Consider the following 18,829-nt stretch of genomic DNA (forward strand, 5'->3'; position numbering starts at 1 on the left):
GACTCTTTTGGTTGGAATAACAATACATTTCCATTTCAGAGTGTTTAATAACCTTGCTCCAGCAGTCGTGCTGTGGCATGTTCTCTCTCTTTCTCTATATATACAAACACATGCACATATACATACAAACATACATACATACACACACACACACACCCACATTTGCACTAACTGAGCGACGGAACATAGCACTCCCCATAAAAAATCATGACTAAAGACATTTGCTATTTTTTATGTGAGAACATTTTTCTACAAATTACTTAGTCATCAACATGACACTTTGGATGACTGCAGCTGGTAATTGGCGACAGAGTCACAGTTGGAGGACTTAATATTCCTAGCATTCTCTCTAGAAATCTCTCAGTCCTCCAGCATAAGTGGGGGAAGTTGACATAGAATAACACTGGAGGACCTAGAGATTCTAGAGATAACATTTTAATGAAAATCATGAACAAATAAATCTACAAAAATGCAAATGTGGAGTAATGACTGTAGTTTTTTATTGCTTTGTCACAGTGAGGATAAATAGAGTATTGTTCTTGCTTCCAAGAACAAAATGTACAAAGGTTTACCTCTACAGTGCACCAGCATCTCCCCAGCTATATGTCACTTAAAGCCCAGAAGAAGCCATGAAATAACTCCTGATATTTGATAGAGCATCATGTAGCAGAACACGCACATACAGTCCAATACTATTGACCACCTCACAATAAGACAAGCCAGACAAGCAGAAAAGGTAAGTGCGAAGCAAACTCTAAATTAAAGGTAATCTGAGACTGAAAAGGGGAAAATGGAAAGCCTCTTTCATTAGAAAAGAAAACTTAAAGGGAATCAGAGGACAGATTTCAGCATGATACTTCAAGAAACTGATTATGGTTCTCTTTGGTGGGTGTTGGAATATTTAGCATTGTTTTTTGACTTTATGGAGATAACTCTGCATTATGAAGCATCACAGGCAAGGAAGAAATCTGGTGAATTGTTCCCCTTTTCTAGAAATAGAAAGCTGAGTGTTCAATGAGATGGAATAATTAGCCAGCTAAGACTAATAGTGTTTGTCTGACTCAGGCTAATGACACAAACGATGTAAATGTTCATTCAGTCAACATTAGCAATGTGTTCCAATCTAAGTCTGCAGACTGGGAGAACTCCAGATGAATGCTTGTGGCTGGAAACTTGCTGCAGGAGGATGAATGTCCTGTTCTGGTGTTTCATTTCTTGTATTTATCCGATAATCCAAATTATCCTCAATTCTGCCATGGGGTACTGTTTCTTCTTTTCCACACATCGCTGTCTTTCTTTTTCTGAGCTTTGTTAATATCTTTGTTTTAACTAACTCATCAAGACAGCAATCTGGGAAACCAGCTTGAAATCATCTGGATAAGAATCAAGGGAACTGGGACTCAAAAAGATGTCGTTGTAGGCGTCTACTACAGACCCCCAAGCCAGGAGGAAGATCTTGATGAAGTCTTCTGCCAACAGTTGACCAAACAGGCACAGAAAAGAGATGTAGTAGTCATGGGCGATTTCAACTATCCCGATATTTGCTGGAAAACAAACTCGGCCAAGAGTACAAGGTCCAACAAATTCCTCGCTTGCCTTGCAGACAATTTCATGGTCCAGAAGGTAAAAGAGGCAACAAGGGGATTGGCTACTCTTGATCTCATCCTAACAAATGCGGAGGACCTGATCGATGCGGTCGAAGTGGTAGGATCCTTAGGGGCAAGTGACCATGTGCTCCTGCAATTTGAGGTACAAAGGAAGGCCGAAACTAAGACAAGTCAAACCCGCATTTTGGACTTTAGGAGAGCTGATTTCCAAAAAATGAAGGAAACGCTGAGCAGCATTCCGTGGACAAAGATACTAAAACACAAGGGAGCTACGGATGAATGGGAATTTCTCAAGAGTGAAATACTCAAGGCGCAATTGCAAACCGTGCCAACAAAGAGAAAAAATAGGACAAGTGCAAAGAAGCCAGAATGGATGTCCAAAGAACTTCTAACTGTGCTAAGACACAAAAGAGACATGCACAAGAAGTGGAAAAAGGGAGAAATCACCAAAGAAGAATTCAAACAAATAGCCAACACCTGTAGGGAAAAGGTCCGCAAAGCTAAAGCAAAAAACGAGCTCAGACTTGCCAGGGACATTAAAAACAATAAAAAGGGCTTCTATTCTTATGTCAGTAGAAAAAGGAAAAACAAGGAGGCGATAGGACCTCTTCGAGGAGAAGATGGGGCAATGCTGACAGGGGACAGGGAAAAGGCAGAACTACTTAATGCCTTCTTTGCCTCGGTCTTCTCACAAAAAGAGAGTCTTCAACCTCAGCAAGATGGAGTGGATGAGGGATTGGAGGACATCCAACCCCAAATTGGGAAAGAAGTCGTCCAGGAATACCTGACCACTCTTAATGAGTTCAAGTCCCCAGGGCCAGATCAACTACACCCAAGAGTACTGAAGGAACTAGCAGAAGTCATTTCAGAACCATTGGCAACCATCTGAGAGTTCTTGGAGAACGGAGAAGTTCCAGCAGATTGGAGGAGGGCCAATGTGGTCCCAATCTTCAAGAAGGGAAAAAAGGACGACCCAAACAACTACCGTCCGGTCAGCCTCACGTCGATACCGGGCAAGATTCTGGAAAAGATTGTTAAGGAAGCGGTCTGCAAACACTTAGAAACAAATGCAGTCATCGCTAATAGTCAACACGGATTTATCAAAAACAAGTCATGCCAGACTAATCTGATCTCTTTCTTCGATAGAGCGACAAGCTGGGTAGATGCGGGGAATGCCGTGGATGTAGCGTACCTGGATTTCAGTAAGGCCTTCGACAAGGTCCCCCATGACCTTCTGGCAAGGAAACTAGTCCAATGTGGGCTAGGCAAAACTACGGTGAGGTGGATCTGTAATTGGTTAAGTGGACGAACACAGAGAGTGCTCACTAATGCTTCCTCTTCATCTTGGAAAGAAGTGACGAGCGGAGTGCCGCAGGGTTCCGTCCTGGGCCCGGTCCTGTTCAACATCTTTATTAATGACTTAGATGAAGGGCTAGAAGGCATGATCATCAAGTTTGGAGATGACACCAAATTGGGAGGGATAGCCAATAGTCCAGAGGACAGGAGCAGAATTCAAAACGATCTTGACAGATTAGAGAGATGGGCCAAAACTAACAAAATGAAGTTCAACAGTGACAAATGCAAGATACTCTACTTTGGCAGAAAAAATGAAATGCAAAGATACAGAATGGGGGACGCCTGGCTCGAGAGCAGTACGTGTGAAAAAGATCTTGGAGTCCTCGTAAACAAGTTAAACATGAGCCAACAATGTGATGTGGCAGCAAAAAAAGCCAATGGGATTTTGGCCTGCATCAATAGGAGCATAGTGTCTAGATCTAAGGAAGTAATGCTACCCCTCTATTCTGCTTTGGTTAGACCACATCTGGAATACTGTGTCCAATTCTGGGCACCACAATTCAAGAGAGATATTGACAAGCTGGAATGTGTCCAGAGGAGGGCGACTAAAATGATCAAGGGTCTGGAGAACAAGCCCTATGAGGAGCGGCTTAGGGAACTGGGCATGTTTAGCCTGAAGAAGAGAAGGCTGGGAGGAGATATGATAGCCATGTATAAATATGTGAGAGGAAGCCACAGGGAGGAGGGAGCAAGCTTGTTTTCTGCTTCCTTGGAGACTAGGACGCGGAACAATGGCTTCAAACTACAAGAGAGGAGATTCCATCTGAACATTAGGAAGAACTTCCTGACTGTGAGAGCCGTTCAGCAGTGGAACTCTCTGCCCCGGAGTGTGGTGGAGGCTCCTTCTTTGGAAGCTTTTAAGCAGAGGCTGGATGGCCATTTGTCAGGGGTGATTTGAATGCAATATTCCTGCTTCTTGGCAGGGGGTTGGACTGGATGGCCCATGAGGTCTCTTCCAACTCTTTGATTCTATGATTCTATGATTCTATGATCATGTGGATCCAAAGAGGCATTTAATTTGACTGTACATTGGACTTGATAGATACTCTCATTGTAAAATACTTAATCTTTTGAGGTTAGATACTGGCAGGCAAACATTTCATTTTAGCTAAACATTGCAGTGCCCCATGCATTCCCTTTCATAATCTCTACCTCTTCTTCTGACTTTACATCAAACCTCTTAAGATGCTGCAAACTATAAAGGAAACCACATGGCTGAGAAGAAAAATCATAGAGACATTACAGGCTGTGAGACCTGTATGTGAGAAAGTGCAGTAGGGGTTTTCCCCTTTTTTTTCCTGTCAGGATAAGGCAACTTTCTTGTCCCGTATCTGAGAATCTGGAGTACAAAGGATTTGTGTCATGAAATCATAACAGACCTAGCCATCATGGTCTGCCACTTTGTTTTCACATACAACTACTTTACTTTTAGTAATAATGTATATCTTCAAGTCCACAGTACTACCATCTGTATATGAATAATGCCACAATGAAATAAATGAATAATCATCATTTACCAACCAGAACACTGATTTTGACATAGGATATAGCTGTGAGGTGAGCTGTAACAAGTGCAGAGCCTGGAAAAGTTACCCTTTTAGATCAGAGGCCAAAATACTGCATCTGTCATGGAGAAAACTCTCCAGCTGGAAAAACCCTACATTGATTTCAGGAAATCCAAGTATATGTAGCTTCTAATGTAGGGTCAGAGCAATGGTGGAACATAGCCTTTCTTCTTCGTTCCAAAGTCTGTATCAACTAGAAAAAAACACCTCTAGTTGAGAAACTAGTGTGTGTGTGTGTGTGTCTCCAGTCAAAGGAGGCCAGAATATAGTGTTGCCTACTTCTGCTTGGTTTTGCCTTGGATAGAGATTGTTGGTAAGTTTATAGCAATAGCTGTCAGAAACATCATTCCAGATGAAATCATAGCAGACCTAGCCATCATGGACTGCCACTTTGTTTTCACATACAACTACTTTTCTTTTGATAACTTCCATCTTAAAATTCACAGTAGTACCATCTGTACATGAATAATACCACAATATGTTAACTTCTTCATGGATGACGTAGAACAATGTTTCCTTAACTCCTGCCTCTTTTCTACCCGAGGTGCATTGATAGATAATGTAGAGTTGTGGAGAGGATTTACTCAAATTTCAGCAACTTCCACCCCACTATCTATCTCAGTCTGGAACTATCAACAAAGAAAGTTCACTTTCTGGACATCTCCATATAGCTACACAATAGTCATCTCAGCAACACTGTACCACAAACTCATTGACCAGTACACGTACTTATGTACTTCTAGTTTCCACCCCGAATGCATTACCAAATCCATAATTTTTACATAGTTAGCAGATTTTATGATGACATGAGTCTTCTTAAAAACTGTCCATGGAAATGTATGCTGTTCAGCTCCAAGCTATTTGGCTGACCATATCTCCTTGTATGGACCTGCTTGGGCCCTGAGATCTTCTCTCAGTTTCACCTCCATCTGAAGCTCAGTTGGTGCAAACCAGAGAGTGGGCCTTCTAGGTGGCTGCCTCTTGACTCTGGAACTCACTGACCAAGGAAGCCAGAATGGTCTCCTCACTGCTGTCCTTCCAGAGGCAGGCTAAAACCTTTTTATTCAGACAGGTGTTTAAAGATGAATGTTTTTTAAGATCAAGTCAGAGAGTGTGTCGTTTTTAACTTTGAATATGTTTTAATTGATTTTAACTGTGATTTTAAAAATACTGTTTACATTTAATTCTGTTTTAATGTTTGGATTTTGTATATTTTAAATTGTAGGGTAATACTTTTATGTTAAGCTGCTTTGGTCTCCTTCGGGAGAGATAAAGCGGGGTATAAATAAATAAATAATACTAGTTACTAAAGTACCTCAGGAAACTTTGTTGTATTTGAAACAAACTAACATAACTATATCTTTTGGAAAGTGCAAAACTAGGTCGATTGGAAGAAACACAAATAACATGGAATTAAACTTTGTATTCTAGCAGGTGTTATCATTTAGAGGAAATGAGGAATATTGCAGTTTTTTCCCATTGTAGTACTTTCTCTTACCATTTATGCAGTAGTATATTGCTACAGGACAAAATTTCAATGATACAGTGTCCAATAAACCATCTGTGTCTGCATTTTCTTTTTCTTAAGGGTCGTAAAAGTGAAGCAGAAAAGTATTTCTTAAAGGCAATTCAGCTAGACCCCACAAAGGGAAACTGCTACATGCATTATGGTAAGTTTTCATTGGATGTTGTTTCTTCACAAATTTCTGCTTACTGAACTATCTGAGTGATAAGGATTTGAACATTGCTATTGACATGATATTGTTTAAAGAAATAAGAATAAAAATAAATGTGCCTGTTAATACTTTCCAGGATAAAACTCACACTGTGGCAGCATGAACCTTAAGTCTAGCTGACTGCAATATGTGAAGAGAATTCTAGTGATATATACAATCCATACAGTGCAAACAGGGACTCAGTAGGTGGAAACTTGGGCATCAAAACAACAAAAAGAGTTCTTCCTTTTCTTTTTATAGTTGCATGGCATTCAAGTAAAACTTACTACAGAATTGCTAGCTCTCCCAAAAGAGAATGGAGAAAAATCAATCGTTATGAAAGGTTCATTGGCATCTTTGTTTTTCCCGGGCTAGTGATTGTGGTTCTGGGCAGGCAAATCAATATTCATCTACAATATGGAGTCAAGATAGCTGAGTTTTTTTACATCACATATCTAGACTTCTTCTATAATGTACAATTCAGTTTGGCCCTAAGAGAGATAACCCCTGAATGAATGCATGTCTCAGCAGAAGAAAAGCTGTACTCCCCTGTTGCAGACAAGAGAACTGTGGGAATTGTTAAATAGGGAGAATTGCTTTTTCATTGGGCTAGTACAGATTTGAAATAAAACTCTCCACCGAGGCATCCTCTTCATACTGTTTCAGAAAGCATATGAAAAATTCCTTCCTTCACCTAGTCTTATTTATTTGATAAATCTCTTATTGGCTTTTGGGAAAATATTCAGCTTGTGTGTTTGTATTATACTGATATTCAGTGTTTAATTTTGTGTGTATTTCGAATAGACAATGAATAGATTGCAATAAGGGCACATTTTATGACCAAAGGAACATTCTTTTAACATTCTTGTGCTCATTCCATCTTGGCTTCTAAACAAAATGCATCCAAATCCAAAAGAGTGCTTTTGACTTTTTCTGTTCCCAGAGAAGTAAAAGTGACAAGGCAATCAGGAAGAGACAATCAGGAATGTCTGGTTTGGATGGCATGATAAGCCACAGAGGTGGCGGACATATGTGTGTTCACCTAGAGATAACTTCTTTAATGTTGAAATTACTCCCTAGAATAGTTTGGAGGGGGAGCAAGGAGTTGGAACTGCTTTTTACAAAACTTTCAGCTCAGTATTATATATACAGAGTAGAAGTGACTCTACAGTTTTGGATCAGAGATTTTGTCTCAGCTCTACCCTAAAATGCCAACAATTGAAGCAGGGATATTTCACTGAGTTACCAGTGGTGTTTTACAAACAACATTTGTAGAGGCAGGTAAAGGCTTTAGTTAGGCTTGAATGTCATGAGAAACTAGCTTATCATCATGAGAATAAACTTCCCTACCCCTCTCACACTCCCCTTCAACAGAATTGCAAGGAAGTGAAAATATATGTCTTGTTTTTCATTAACTTGTGGTATTGTCAGAACATGATAAACTATGGTTAATTGAAATGAAAAGAAGCAACTGAAGCTCATAGGTTATGGCCTTGCCTGTCCTGTCTTAATAAAACATAATTAGCATTCAGGTTACATAGTGTCTGGGCTAGACCAGAAACCCAGAGGAAGGAGCCTTTAACAGGAATGCTCACAGATAGTTCTGTGTTTGATAGAGAAGGCTAAAGCCAGGTACAGGACGAATACATCTACTTAAAAAACTGGTTTAAATCACAAAAGAGAAGTCACAGCGTGGCAAGGAACTAACAGGACCCTAGAGAGTAGATTTCAAGGGATTCTGGCTGGATGATTTACCTCTTAAGGAGAACCGTCATTTCATCTGCTCTACACATGCCACTTTATACCACTTTAATTATTGCAACATCATTTTAAGAAATTCTGACATTTGTAGTTTGGTGAGTACTGTACATATAAACCTCTCCTAGAGAGCTCTAGTATATTTCCCTGAACTACAATTTCAGTAGTACACTGAGTATCTCTTCACATTGCTGGAATAAAATCCACTGTATCTCTCTTGATACTTTCTAAATCCAAACGACAAACCTCAGGTTTCCATGGAATTGAGTCATAACCATTAAAATAGTGTGGAACAGATATAACCTGGTCGGACATATATATCCACAGATAACTGAAGTCTGGCAGGACTTGGACATTTGGAGGCTTCATTTTGACAAAATGTCTTTTGTGGTCCCAAAGGGCGCATCATTATTTCTGTGGTCTTGTGTAGAGTATAGTACAAAGAAAGCAGAGGCTAAGGGAAAAAAAAAACATCTTTAGAGGAGATGGTTGTACTCTCAGGTAAAATGTGATAGAATGTGGAAAGTTTCCTCTTAAGTGGAGCAACCAGGGACTCATGGTTGCTGTTGGCCAGGTTTCTGTTGTAACTTGCACTGCTGTAACTCCATTTCTGCCAACAATTGTACTTTCTTGGTCCTGGAGGAAAGTCAATACACCTAGAAGTAAGTGGCTCCACTGGCTTTGAAAACAGGCATGCTTTCCTGAAATCTAACATTAAAACATGTTCTTCATTCTAAGTGTTTCAAAATGGGGACAGTGGATTGAGGTTCCTGTTGTACATTTGCTTGTGCCATTACCCAAGCATCTGCATAATGAAGAATAAGATTTTGACATCTGAATCTTCCTTGAAGAGCTGCTGAAGTTCTAAACCTTGGAATATAATGTACACTAAACAAGTCATTAAAAAAAGAATACTGCATGGCTGTGTAGGAGAGGAATGAAATTGGGAGCTTGAAAGACCTGGGAGAGGCTGGGCTTATTCCATCGTACCTCAGCTAAAGCATATATTCTTTAAGGCATATCTTTAAGAGATGTTCTCTATGCATTTTTAAAGAAGTCAAGTGTTTTGTTAACGAATCCCTTAGCATTGTTTCATCTTCCCCTTTCCTTCTTTTTTTGTCAACGACCTAGCAAGCAGTATGAATTGTTTGACTCTAGATCAATTACCATTAGCAAGGCATATCTTAAGTTGATGCTCTAGACATTTCCTCTCAATTTCTCATGAATTTGCTTTAGCAAGTAGTCTTTTGTACACTTCATAAACCATTTGTAGCTGTGATAAACCACTGGGAATTCAACCCATATTATTAACATACATCTCAAATAGTGATCTTTTGGCACATCAAGGAGTGATAAAATTGGTATCGATACCCCTAAAAATACTAGAGCTCATCAAAGTGCCAAAAGGTATAAATAGCCATTTATGACTTAGAACTCAACAGTTCTGTATGCATTATGCATTTTATTTCTATGGTCTTGTCAAAAAGTCTTTTCATATTTATATAGTTCTCCCTAGCCATTTTTATACAGTACTTCCTTTATATCCTATAAGATTGGTACAGTTATTGAAATAACCTGTAAAGATAGTGTTTGCAAATGATAGGCATTTTGATAACTAGATGAAACCAGGAAAATGTCAAAGGAAAAGATTCTTGGTGCTTTTTAGCATTCAGTGCCATAGAAAAGGCTGAAAGAAATCCTTGATTGTTCATTTATGGCATCATGTAACATTTTGCCATAGCACGAGATTTTCAAATTCATTTTAGGGTGAGCCATTACAATTTCATTTGATTAGAGATGTTACCCATTTCTACAGATGTCTGCATCTTGGAGAAAATAGATATGGCCTCACGATCCACCCACTCCCACCCCCTTTGAAAGAAAACAGAGAACTCCAGCAAAGCTTCTGGTTTCAAAGGCACTGTAAGCAGATTTAGTACTTCCATTTGTGCTGTGCCTTCAAGGGATTTCCAACCATTGACAATCCTAAGGTGAACCTAACACAGTTTTTTTTTTTTGCAAGATTTGTTCAAAGGGTATTTGCTGTCTTCTGAGGCTGAGAGAGTATGACTTGCCTAAGATTACCCAGGGGTGTTCATGGCTCAGCCTGGTTTCTGGAATCCAGTGCTTGAACCCTTACACTATACTGGTTCTCTATTGCTTTCAGACCTCAGAAATGCTTGAAAACCAACCTGACAGACCAATATAATCTTACACAGTTGTTTGAAATTGTATGAACAGTTTGTATCTTTCTGTACCCTGTTGCAAGACTCATCCTGACAACTATCTAACTGCTAATATACCTTTGGTTTGATAATAACTGCATCTGAAGAAGCAGACTGAAATCCAAAAAGCTAAAGCTAAAATAAATGGGGACAGTGTCAAAGGTGTTTCTAGATTCCCTCTCCATTTTTGCACTTCAACAGACTAACACAGCCATCTTTTTGTGAACTCTGTATGGTTTTGAGTTAGGGTTAGGGTTTGAATGCAGAAAATCTACATAATTTTGTTCAATTGCAATCCCCATCAGACCAAATCAGTAGCCATTCCATTTTAATTTATTTACAGAACTTCAAGACTTTGTTTTTAAATCATGTGTTCATCCTGATGCAAGAGAACCATGAGTTTGTGACTCTTGTTTTCCCCTCTTGATTGTTCATATCACACTACTGTACCTGTGTACTCACTAGAAATGCCCCTTGTATGTATGATACATGAAAAGTTTTAACATCTTAAAGAAATCTTAAGTATATGTTTAGTGAAATCTCAACACTTACATTAATAAAGAAATGATTCCTCTGTTCTCAGCTAACAAAATGGAAAATACAGAAAATGATCCAATCCTTACAAGAATAGAAAAAAATTATTAAAATTGCCAATACAATAAATATCCAGCCGTTAATATGAGAACATGAAACAACTATCTCCAGTTGAGCAGATTTTTGCCTTTTGCTTTGTTTTTGGTGGCATAGAATAATGAGAATGCCTCAGACTAGAATATCTGGTCTATAACTTATAGCGCAGAAAAGAAATCTGTAGTTACAGCTCAGTAGTAGGCAAGTGTATAGGGCAAAGGTGAGAAATGAGATCATATGTATATAACTTGGATAGAAAAATATGCTGCTTTTATTATAACAAGCAGGAAACAACAAACATGTTCTGCTAAACAATACTCTTTATTAATAAACACCAAGACTTGAAGTGAATTTCCTCATAATAATACATTTTCCTAATAATTGCAAATTACTTAATGATTCACTGCTCTAATAAAATTGATTATTCACATTAGATTACTGTAATTATGCACTCACTTGATGTACTTTACAATTTATTATGTAGTTTCCTCTGTAGTTGAACCTGCCGAGTTTTTGTTGGTTAATGTTTTTAATTTTTGCTTTTAGTTCAGACTGGTTAACGTAGCATGAAGTTAATAGCTCACATCACATATCAGTGTAGTATTGTAAGTAAAACTGGATTGGAGAGATCCTGGAGTGCTGAAAGTATTTTTGGCTTCACTTTTTGTTCCTTTTTCTTGTTTGGCTGTTTTAAAGTACTATATAGCACTTCAGAATAATAATAATTATTAGGAATAATCATTGGCTACCCTTGGAGGGGACTTGTCAGGAAATATTAATGTTTTATTCTGTTGCTCAAAGACTTTTTTTTTTGTTTTACAATGGATTAAAAATTAAGGATTAGCCTTAGACTTCTAGAAGTCTATTTGCTCCAGGAGAGGTGTCCATGTTCAGAAATCCCCACCTTAATGCAAGGTTCCTGGAGTTCTGGAACAGATGGAATGGATGAAGAGAATTGTGGAGAAGTGGGAGGTGGCTGCTGCTGGATCCTGTGGATTTTCCTTCCAAGCCTCCAGCCTCTCATTCTACCTGGGCCCTGCTGCTTGTGTGTGTGTGTGTGGGGGGGGGGGGGCTCAGGCGGGATGTTTCACCTGGAGTAGGAGAGGAGGTTTCTGGAGAGGGAATGCCAGTGAGGTTGGAGACAAGAACTCAGCAGTGACCATGGCCCGGGGCCAAGGAGGCTTTGCAGAACATGTGGCCCTGGCAGCCCAGTGGCAACCCCATGTGTCCAGACTCATTCTGCTTGCTAGCAGAATGCCCTGGACCCACTGCCGCTTCTTTGCCGCCAATGTTTATTCACCGCAACCACTTCACTGGCAAAGTCTTTGCCACCACATTCTTTTTTGCCATCACTTCCCCGCCTCCGCAGTCTCCACCACTGTGACTGTTTCTCCACAACAACCGATCTTCTACTGCCTCAGTTCTTCAAGCCTCTTGAAGCTCCTGCTCCTCTGCCTACTCCAGCTCCTCTGCCTTCAAAAGCTTAAGGCAACTGAACTGGGGTAGGTAGCACACCAACTTAAATATCTGGCAGGCACATCAGAGCAAAGGTATCCTTCCTCTGGTTCTCCCACCCCAGCCAATCACAGTGAAGCAATTTGCCCACTGCGGATTGGCTGGTCCCCTGAATGGCACGCAGGGCACATGAGGGATGCAGGGATCCCTGGGAAGGTGAAGCCCTGTAAGATGGTGGGTGAAAGGAGCACCTGCTGCTGCAACTTCACTGCACAAGTAAGTCAGGCAGGTTACGTGTTTGCCTTAGTGTCGCCATAAGTTGGAAATTACAGCCATCCATCTTTTCTAGTCATATAGGTCCTTAATTTCCTTCTCTTGCAGAGTAGTATAGTAATCTATAATAAGTTATGAAGTAAATCATGGGCATAAGACTGGAGAAAAGTTCCTTAGCTTTTCTTGCAATGGCTATAGTTCAGATTCACCCCAAAATGTAGTATATTATCTTAGCGGATGTCCAATATCCCAACTGGAAGCCAACTGGACTTGTACTCAAATTATGCATAAATGACAACATCTTTCCTTGTAACTGACAACAGCAGACTCACTTACTGGGAATAGCCCATATGTTAAATACAGCTATATCCTCAAATTTCTACCTACTGTTCCCTTCCTAACAAGATTTAATTAGATATTTGAACCAATTCTGATGCCTTACACCTTAGGCTATTCTGGAGGAACTGAATCTGTTTGAATGCACATTTCGTCAGATTGAGGGCTGAATATTTGAATGCAGATGATTTATTCCTATCAATAGACATGGTGTTTCATCTGAAGCACTCAATAACTTCTAAGGACTTCTGGAGGATTTGGGAGATGTAACAAGTTTCCAGGATATTCCTTTGCTGTTTTGTACCTTGGTGGAATGACATAGGCCAAGGACATCTTCATCCACTTGAGATTCTGAACAATTGTATGCAAATCCACTTGGGTTCTTTAGGAAAAGAGAGAGATACAAATGTTACTGTATATTTGCCTAATTAATCTGAAGTAGTTTCCTGTAGGTAACTCTGGAGCACAGCAGAATATGTATTTTTCAAATATATATATATATATGATTTGGTTTTCCTGTCCTAAGGCCTTCTTTTTCTGTGCCCATGGCAGTTACTTATATTCATTTTTTTAATATTTCAGGCCAATTTCTCTTAGAAGAATCTCGCCTGATAGAAGCTGCAGAGATGGCAGAGAAGGCAGCTGAGTTGGACAATACAGAATTTGATGTTGTGTTCAATGCTGCCCACATGCTCAGGTTAATCTTTTGGTTTCCCTTTTTCTCAATATTTTTAGTTCATAATTTATTCAGCTAGAAATCTAAATTTCCCCTGTGCAGAAAATGCTGGATTTTTTGTGAAGGAAACAAATAACATTACGAACAGAAAACAATTTTCTGCACATAAAACAACACTTTCTGCATAGCAACTTTGCTGTTAAACCCCCCAAATTATACTGCTGTTTTCTATACAAAATAAAAACACATGCATTTTTAACAAATAGTCTTCAAAAGCTGCAGTTTGAATCATTTTCACAAAATGAGAAGAAAATGTGAAATTTATTCTTGGCCCTGTGAATGAAATTTGTGAAGATCCAAAGCTCCAGTATAAAGTCTCCCCAAATGTTTCCACATCACAAACTTTTGTAATATGAGAATTCCCTCATCAGGGAGAAAAGTAACCGAGATATGCATGTTGAAAGAGACCTTGGTTTCTTCAGGCATCCCAAAACATAAAATGAACATATGTATGAAACCATGACGCTAGCATTTCAGCTGTTAGTGGTGGCATGAAGATAGTTGAACAAAACTATGGAGAAGGGGAGAAGAATCTGACTTGTCTTGCCCTAGCATCCTGCTAATTGAAATCTGGCAGGCCTGTAGATAAACCAGATATTTCAACCTTAGAGTCAAAAATAAAACATGAATATGGATCATTTAATACATGTCGTAAATCTAATTTTCTACTGGTCAACATGTACGACTTATATGCAATGTGTCCATTCGCCCATTACTGTTAATAATAAAAATATACTATTAAAAAACCCCTTTGCAACTGCAGAATTTCAAATTTTCTTTATGAATGCAACTAACTTCTTTCCATTCTCTTCCAACAGACAAGCCAGTCTCAATGAAGCAGCCGAGAAGTATTATAAAAGAGCAGCTGAATTGAGACCTGATGTAAGTACTGACATGGGAGGTAATACACAGCACAAGGCTCACCACAGTACAAGAATCTGTAATATTCTGAATATAATTAGTATTTCGGCTGTTTGGGTCTGTGAACATGTCTTACAAAATTAACATTCTAATTATCACAGAGACAGTAAGTGTAGTGAAATCTTCTGAACAGGGGCACAGACATGAAAAGAAACCCCACAGGGGTGTTAACCCTTCCCTATGCTATTCAAAAATATATATACACACACACAGAGAGAGAGAAAGAGAGAGAGAGAGAGAGAGAGAGCTGAAGTTACACTTTAAAATATACCTGTCCCAACTTACATACAAATTCAGCTTAAGAACAGACCTACAGAACCTATCTTGTTCATAACTTGGGGACTGCCTGTAGATTGTACTTGATATATTTTGGTGTTCAACTAAGATATTCTAAATATATACCTAAAAAGTTTAAATGCACTTAGTACTTTACCCCAAATGCATGTGCTACAGGGGGTAGTAATAATTGGAAACCATAGTTGGATTAGTCACAAAATTGGATACAGGTTTCTACTGAATTTATGTGGATACTAAACCCAAATATGCTTCTGAATAATGTTTTTTTTAAAATCTAGTCTGATATAGCCAGTTTCTTCTACTTGACATTTTCTTTTTTACCATATTGAAAAAAGCTTTGCAGAACCCTCTTGAAGTACATCAATTCTGAAGTCAAGTTTGCCAAATGTATTTAATCTGCCTTCTGCTGAAGTGTTTCAGAGCAAAAGGTAGCAGTCTTGTTCATCTGGATCAGTTGCTAGCCAAGTGAATCTGTTGGAATTAGTAGTGTTATTAATTCTGCAAAGTATTAAGTCTGTTTAATTAAAGCAAATGCAACCTCAAAGGAAACATATTGAGGCAGTTCAGCTACCACACTTAATAGCATTCCTGAAAATGTCCATGTTTGAGATAGTATCTTATTACTGGGGTGTTGTGTGGTTTCCGGGCTGTATGGCGGAGTTCTAGCAGTATTTTGTGTTGTGTGGTTTCTGGGCTGTATAGCCATATCTTATTAGTCTTGCTGTGTTTAGGAACCAAGATTCTAGATACTTTAAAAGTGCATATCAAACTAGTTTCTTGTTGTAAAAATGAAATTCATTCCCCTCCGACTGCATTTTACCAAAACACAAGTTACACTCTCAGTTTAATCATTCATATGTCGAGAAAAACAGTATCTCAGTAACAGTTCAACATCTAGCATATATATTTTGATATCTGAATGTAAAGAAAGAAAGAAAAAAACTTCATTCATCTTAAGAGAAGGTTGTTGAAGTCACCCACACAGCTGCTCTTAAAAGGCAGGAGTACTTTGAAGTCTGGACTCTCATGTATCAAATAAAAGCTCGGCAGCTCATGGGCTTTTTAGCTCACCGCCGTGGTGCATTCCTTACAAAGGTGCCATGACCTACATGCCACCATCCTGGTCTCATATCAGTCCTGCTTGATGAAGCTTTACAGCTTGTATCTTTAGCACCGTGTCAGATACAGCTGTTACTATTCAGCTGCTTTGAAACCCTTTGATTAAATATCCCAACACAATAACAAAACCCTATACACGCAAATGCCCAAAATTCAGGGAGGGGAAGGAACGACTGGTTGTAGCCTCAGGAAGAATAAATGCAGCCTCAGGTACAAAATATTCATGGGAGAGGAAACAGATTGCCATTTTGGGGGATTCTTTATATGGAAAGAGACAATATGTATACTGTAATAAGCTTTTCTCCAGAGTTCTAATCGGTAAAGCAATCAAAGGCAAATTCTGTGCCATATATGGAAATGCTCATCAATGAAAACTGACGTTTCTCCCAGCTTTCTGGAAAATATTAGCAGTCAACTATGCTGCTTTAATAACCTTATAATCAGAAGCATTCTGGAGCCTCCTAATAATGAACATCATCTTCTGTGATGGCAGAACTCAGTGGTAAAGCACAAACTTTGTATATAGAAGGTCTAAGTTCAATTGTCATGTTGAGCCCTTTGGAAATCTGAAAAAGACCCCTTTCTGAAACCTTGGAGAGTCAATGCATTCAATGTAGAGGATACTGGGTTAGATGGACCAAGGATCTGCCCTAGTTTATGGCATTTTTCCTTATGTTGTCTTGATAAATCATAGTAGGCTATTTTATTACCAGTAAAATCTATGAAAATTTCGAACTTGATACATGCCATCACCCATCATATGGGAACTTCATGAAAATTATGACTCAGAATAAACTTTAATGTACCAAACTAATTGTACAAAATTTTTATAATATACAAGAGATGCATGCACTTTTTATGACCTTTTCTACACTGAGAGACTAAAGCATTAGTGTCTGTGTGTGTGTGTGTGTTTTAGCTGTGGAGGGGGAAAAGATGGCTACAGGGGACATGATAGAAGTTTATAAAATTATGCATGGTGTGGAAAAGGCAGAGTGGAAAGCCTTTTGAACTGGCTTTTACAATAAATCCTTTGTCACTTCTTGAAATTGATTGGCAGGAGATTCAGGGCAAGCAAAAGAAAGTGCTTATATCCACAAAATGCATTATTAATGGGGATGGATGGATCAGACTGTTTTCAGGCAGTGCCAGGTTTCATGTCATCTTTCTTATATTACTGCCATCTTGCTTCCATACCATTTTAGCTTTTTTCATAGAAAACTATATATTTTATCTGGTAAGGAAACATTTTATATGTAGATTCACTGGTTGATGGATTGACTGATAGATAGATATACATTTGTCATTGTTTTTGTTTTGATATGTGATGTTTTATACATGTAACACATTGAATTTTGCCATTGATTGTGTTGGGAATGGCTTTGAGTCCCCCCGGGGTGAGAAAAGTGATATATAGATGCAATAAATAAAATAAAATACATTCTAACCTAAAATGTGAATTTTCTTGACATTTTGTTAAAATTGGATGATAATATTGGGAAGAGAGTAGAATCAGAGGAGAGTTGTATTTTATTCTATACTGCAATTTTGGGGAGATGTGGATCATGTCAGTTCACTCCTTAACATGAACCCAGCAAAATGCTCAGGCTTCTGTATTTATTAATGTAGGAAATATATTGCCATAAACCCCTGTGATGGTCACAAACTTAGACAGTTTTCAAAAGTGATTAGGTAAATTCGTGGAGGATACATCATGATGGTAATATGGAATTTTAACAGGTAATATGCCACTGAATACAAGCTGTTGGTGGAACAGCAGAAGAAAACTATTGCTTTCCATAATTGCTTGTATATTTATTTGAGGCAGCTGGGTTAGCTAATTCAGGTCTAATTTTGAAAAGCTGTCCATTTATTTTCATGAAGAAACAGTAGAATGTTTCTTAGAGCACTTGAAAGAGGTAGTGACATAAATTTTTAAAAAACAGTCATTGAGTTAAAGTAAATGGTTCTGAAATTATACCTATACTTGTTATTTCCATTTTATGAGTCATAGTCCTATACAATATCACAATGGATACAGAACTGCCCACATATTTTTTTCTTCAGAACTATTCTCTGTGCCTTTTGCATGAATCCCTTAATGTCAATCAAAAGTAAAGTGCAGTGAAATGAAGAATTAACAGCAGTATATTAGCATTTCAGAAATTAAACCATCTGTCTGAACTCAATTAGAAAGGACTCCAGCAAGATTTTTACCCCTTGCAGAGTATTTTAATCCTTATTTGGAAAATAGCCCCATTAATGTATCAGTAAACTAGAATGAATGATGAAGGTTTGCTTGTTTAATAGTGTGCTTTGGACATGATATTCTAAACTTATTCCTTCTGACATATGGCATACTTCTCCACCACTTCGGTTTCAGAAATCTTTCTGGATGTAGTATTAGTACTTTAAGAGATGTTCATATAAATTATTCTGTTCACCATATGATCTCGTTCACATTATGTAGGCTGACACATATACATAGCTTGGCCATTATTCAGGCCAGTACAAAGATTCCCATGATATGTATCTTTATGAGAAATGCCTCATTTAGGTGGTTACATATGAAGCCTTTAACTTTACTACCATAAGATCTGCGCATTGACAAATATTTTAAGTTGCACTGAGGAGAAAAGCAACTATAGTGTGCTGCTTAAACATATGATCTTTTACAGCATGTTTAGTCAAAAGTGATCCCCACTGAGTTCAGGATGAGTTCATACTGAGACACTTCATTCTTTGAACTTTTAACTTTACTTCAAATTAATATTTCATGTTTTACTGGGGGAGAGACTGAGCAAAGAAATAAAATTCCATGTGAGACTGCAGGGAC

The 18,829-nt window shown here is 38.5% G+C and overlaps 1 protein-coding gene across 1 annotated transcript in view; it reads left to right on the forward strand.

Moving 5' to 3' along the window:
* The window catches only part of TMTC2 (transmembrane O-mannosyltransferase targeting cadherins 2), a 231,643-nt gene that overhangs the window by 195,282 nt on the left and 17,532 nt on the right, over positions 1–18,829 (forward strand). The window contains exons 9-11 of the mRNA XM_060777375.2: positions 6,117–6,198; positions 13,503–13,617; positions 14,475–14,538. Of these exons, the coding sequence (XP_060633358.2) occupies positions 6,117–6,198; positions 13,503–13,617; positions 14,475–14,538 (261 nt within the window). The remainder of the gene's footprint in view (positions 1–6,116; positions 6,199–13,502; positions 13,618–14,474; positions 14,539–18,829) is intronic.

This window comes from Anolis sagrei, chromosome 5 (genome assembly GCF_037176765.1).
Source record: "Anolis sagrei isolate rAnoSag1 chromosome 5, rAnoSag1.mat, whole genome shotgun sequence".
Taxonomy (NCBI): Eukaryota; Metazoa; Chordata; class Lepidosauria; order Squamata; family Dactyloidae; genus Anolis; species Anolis sagrei.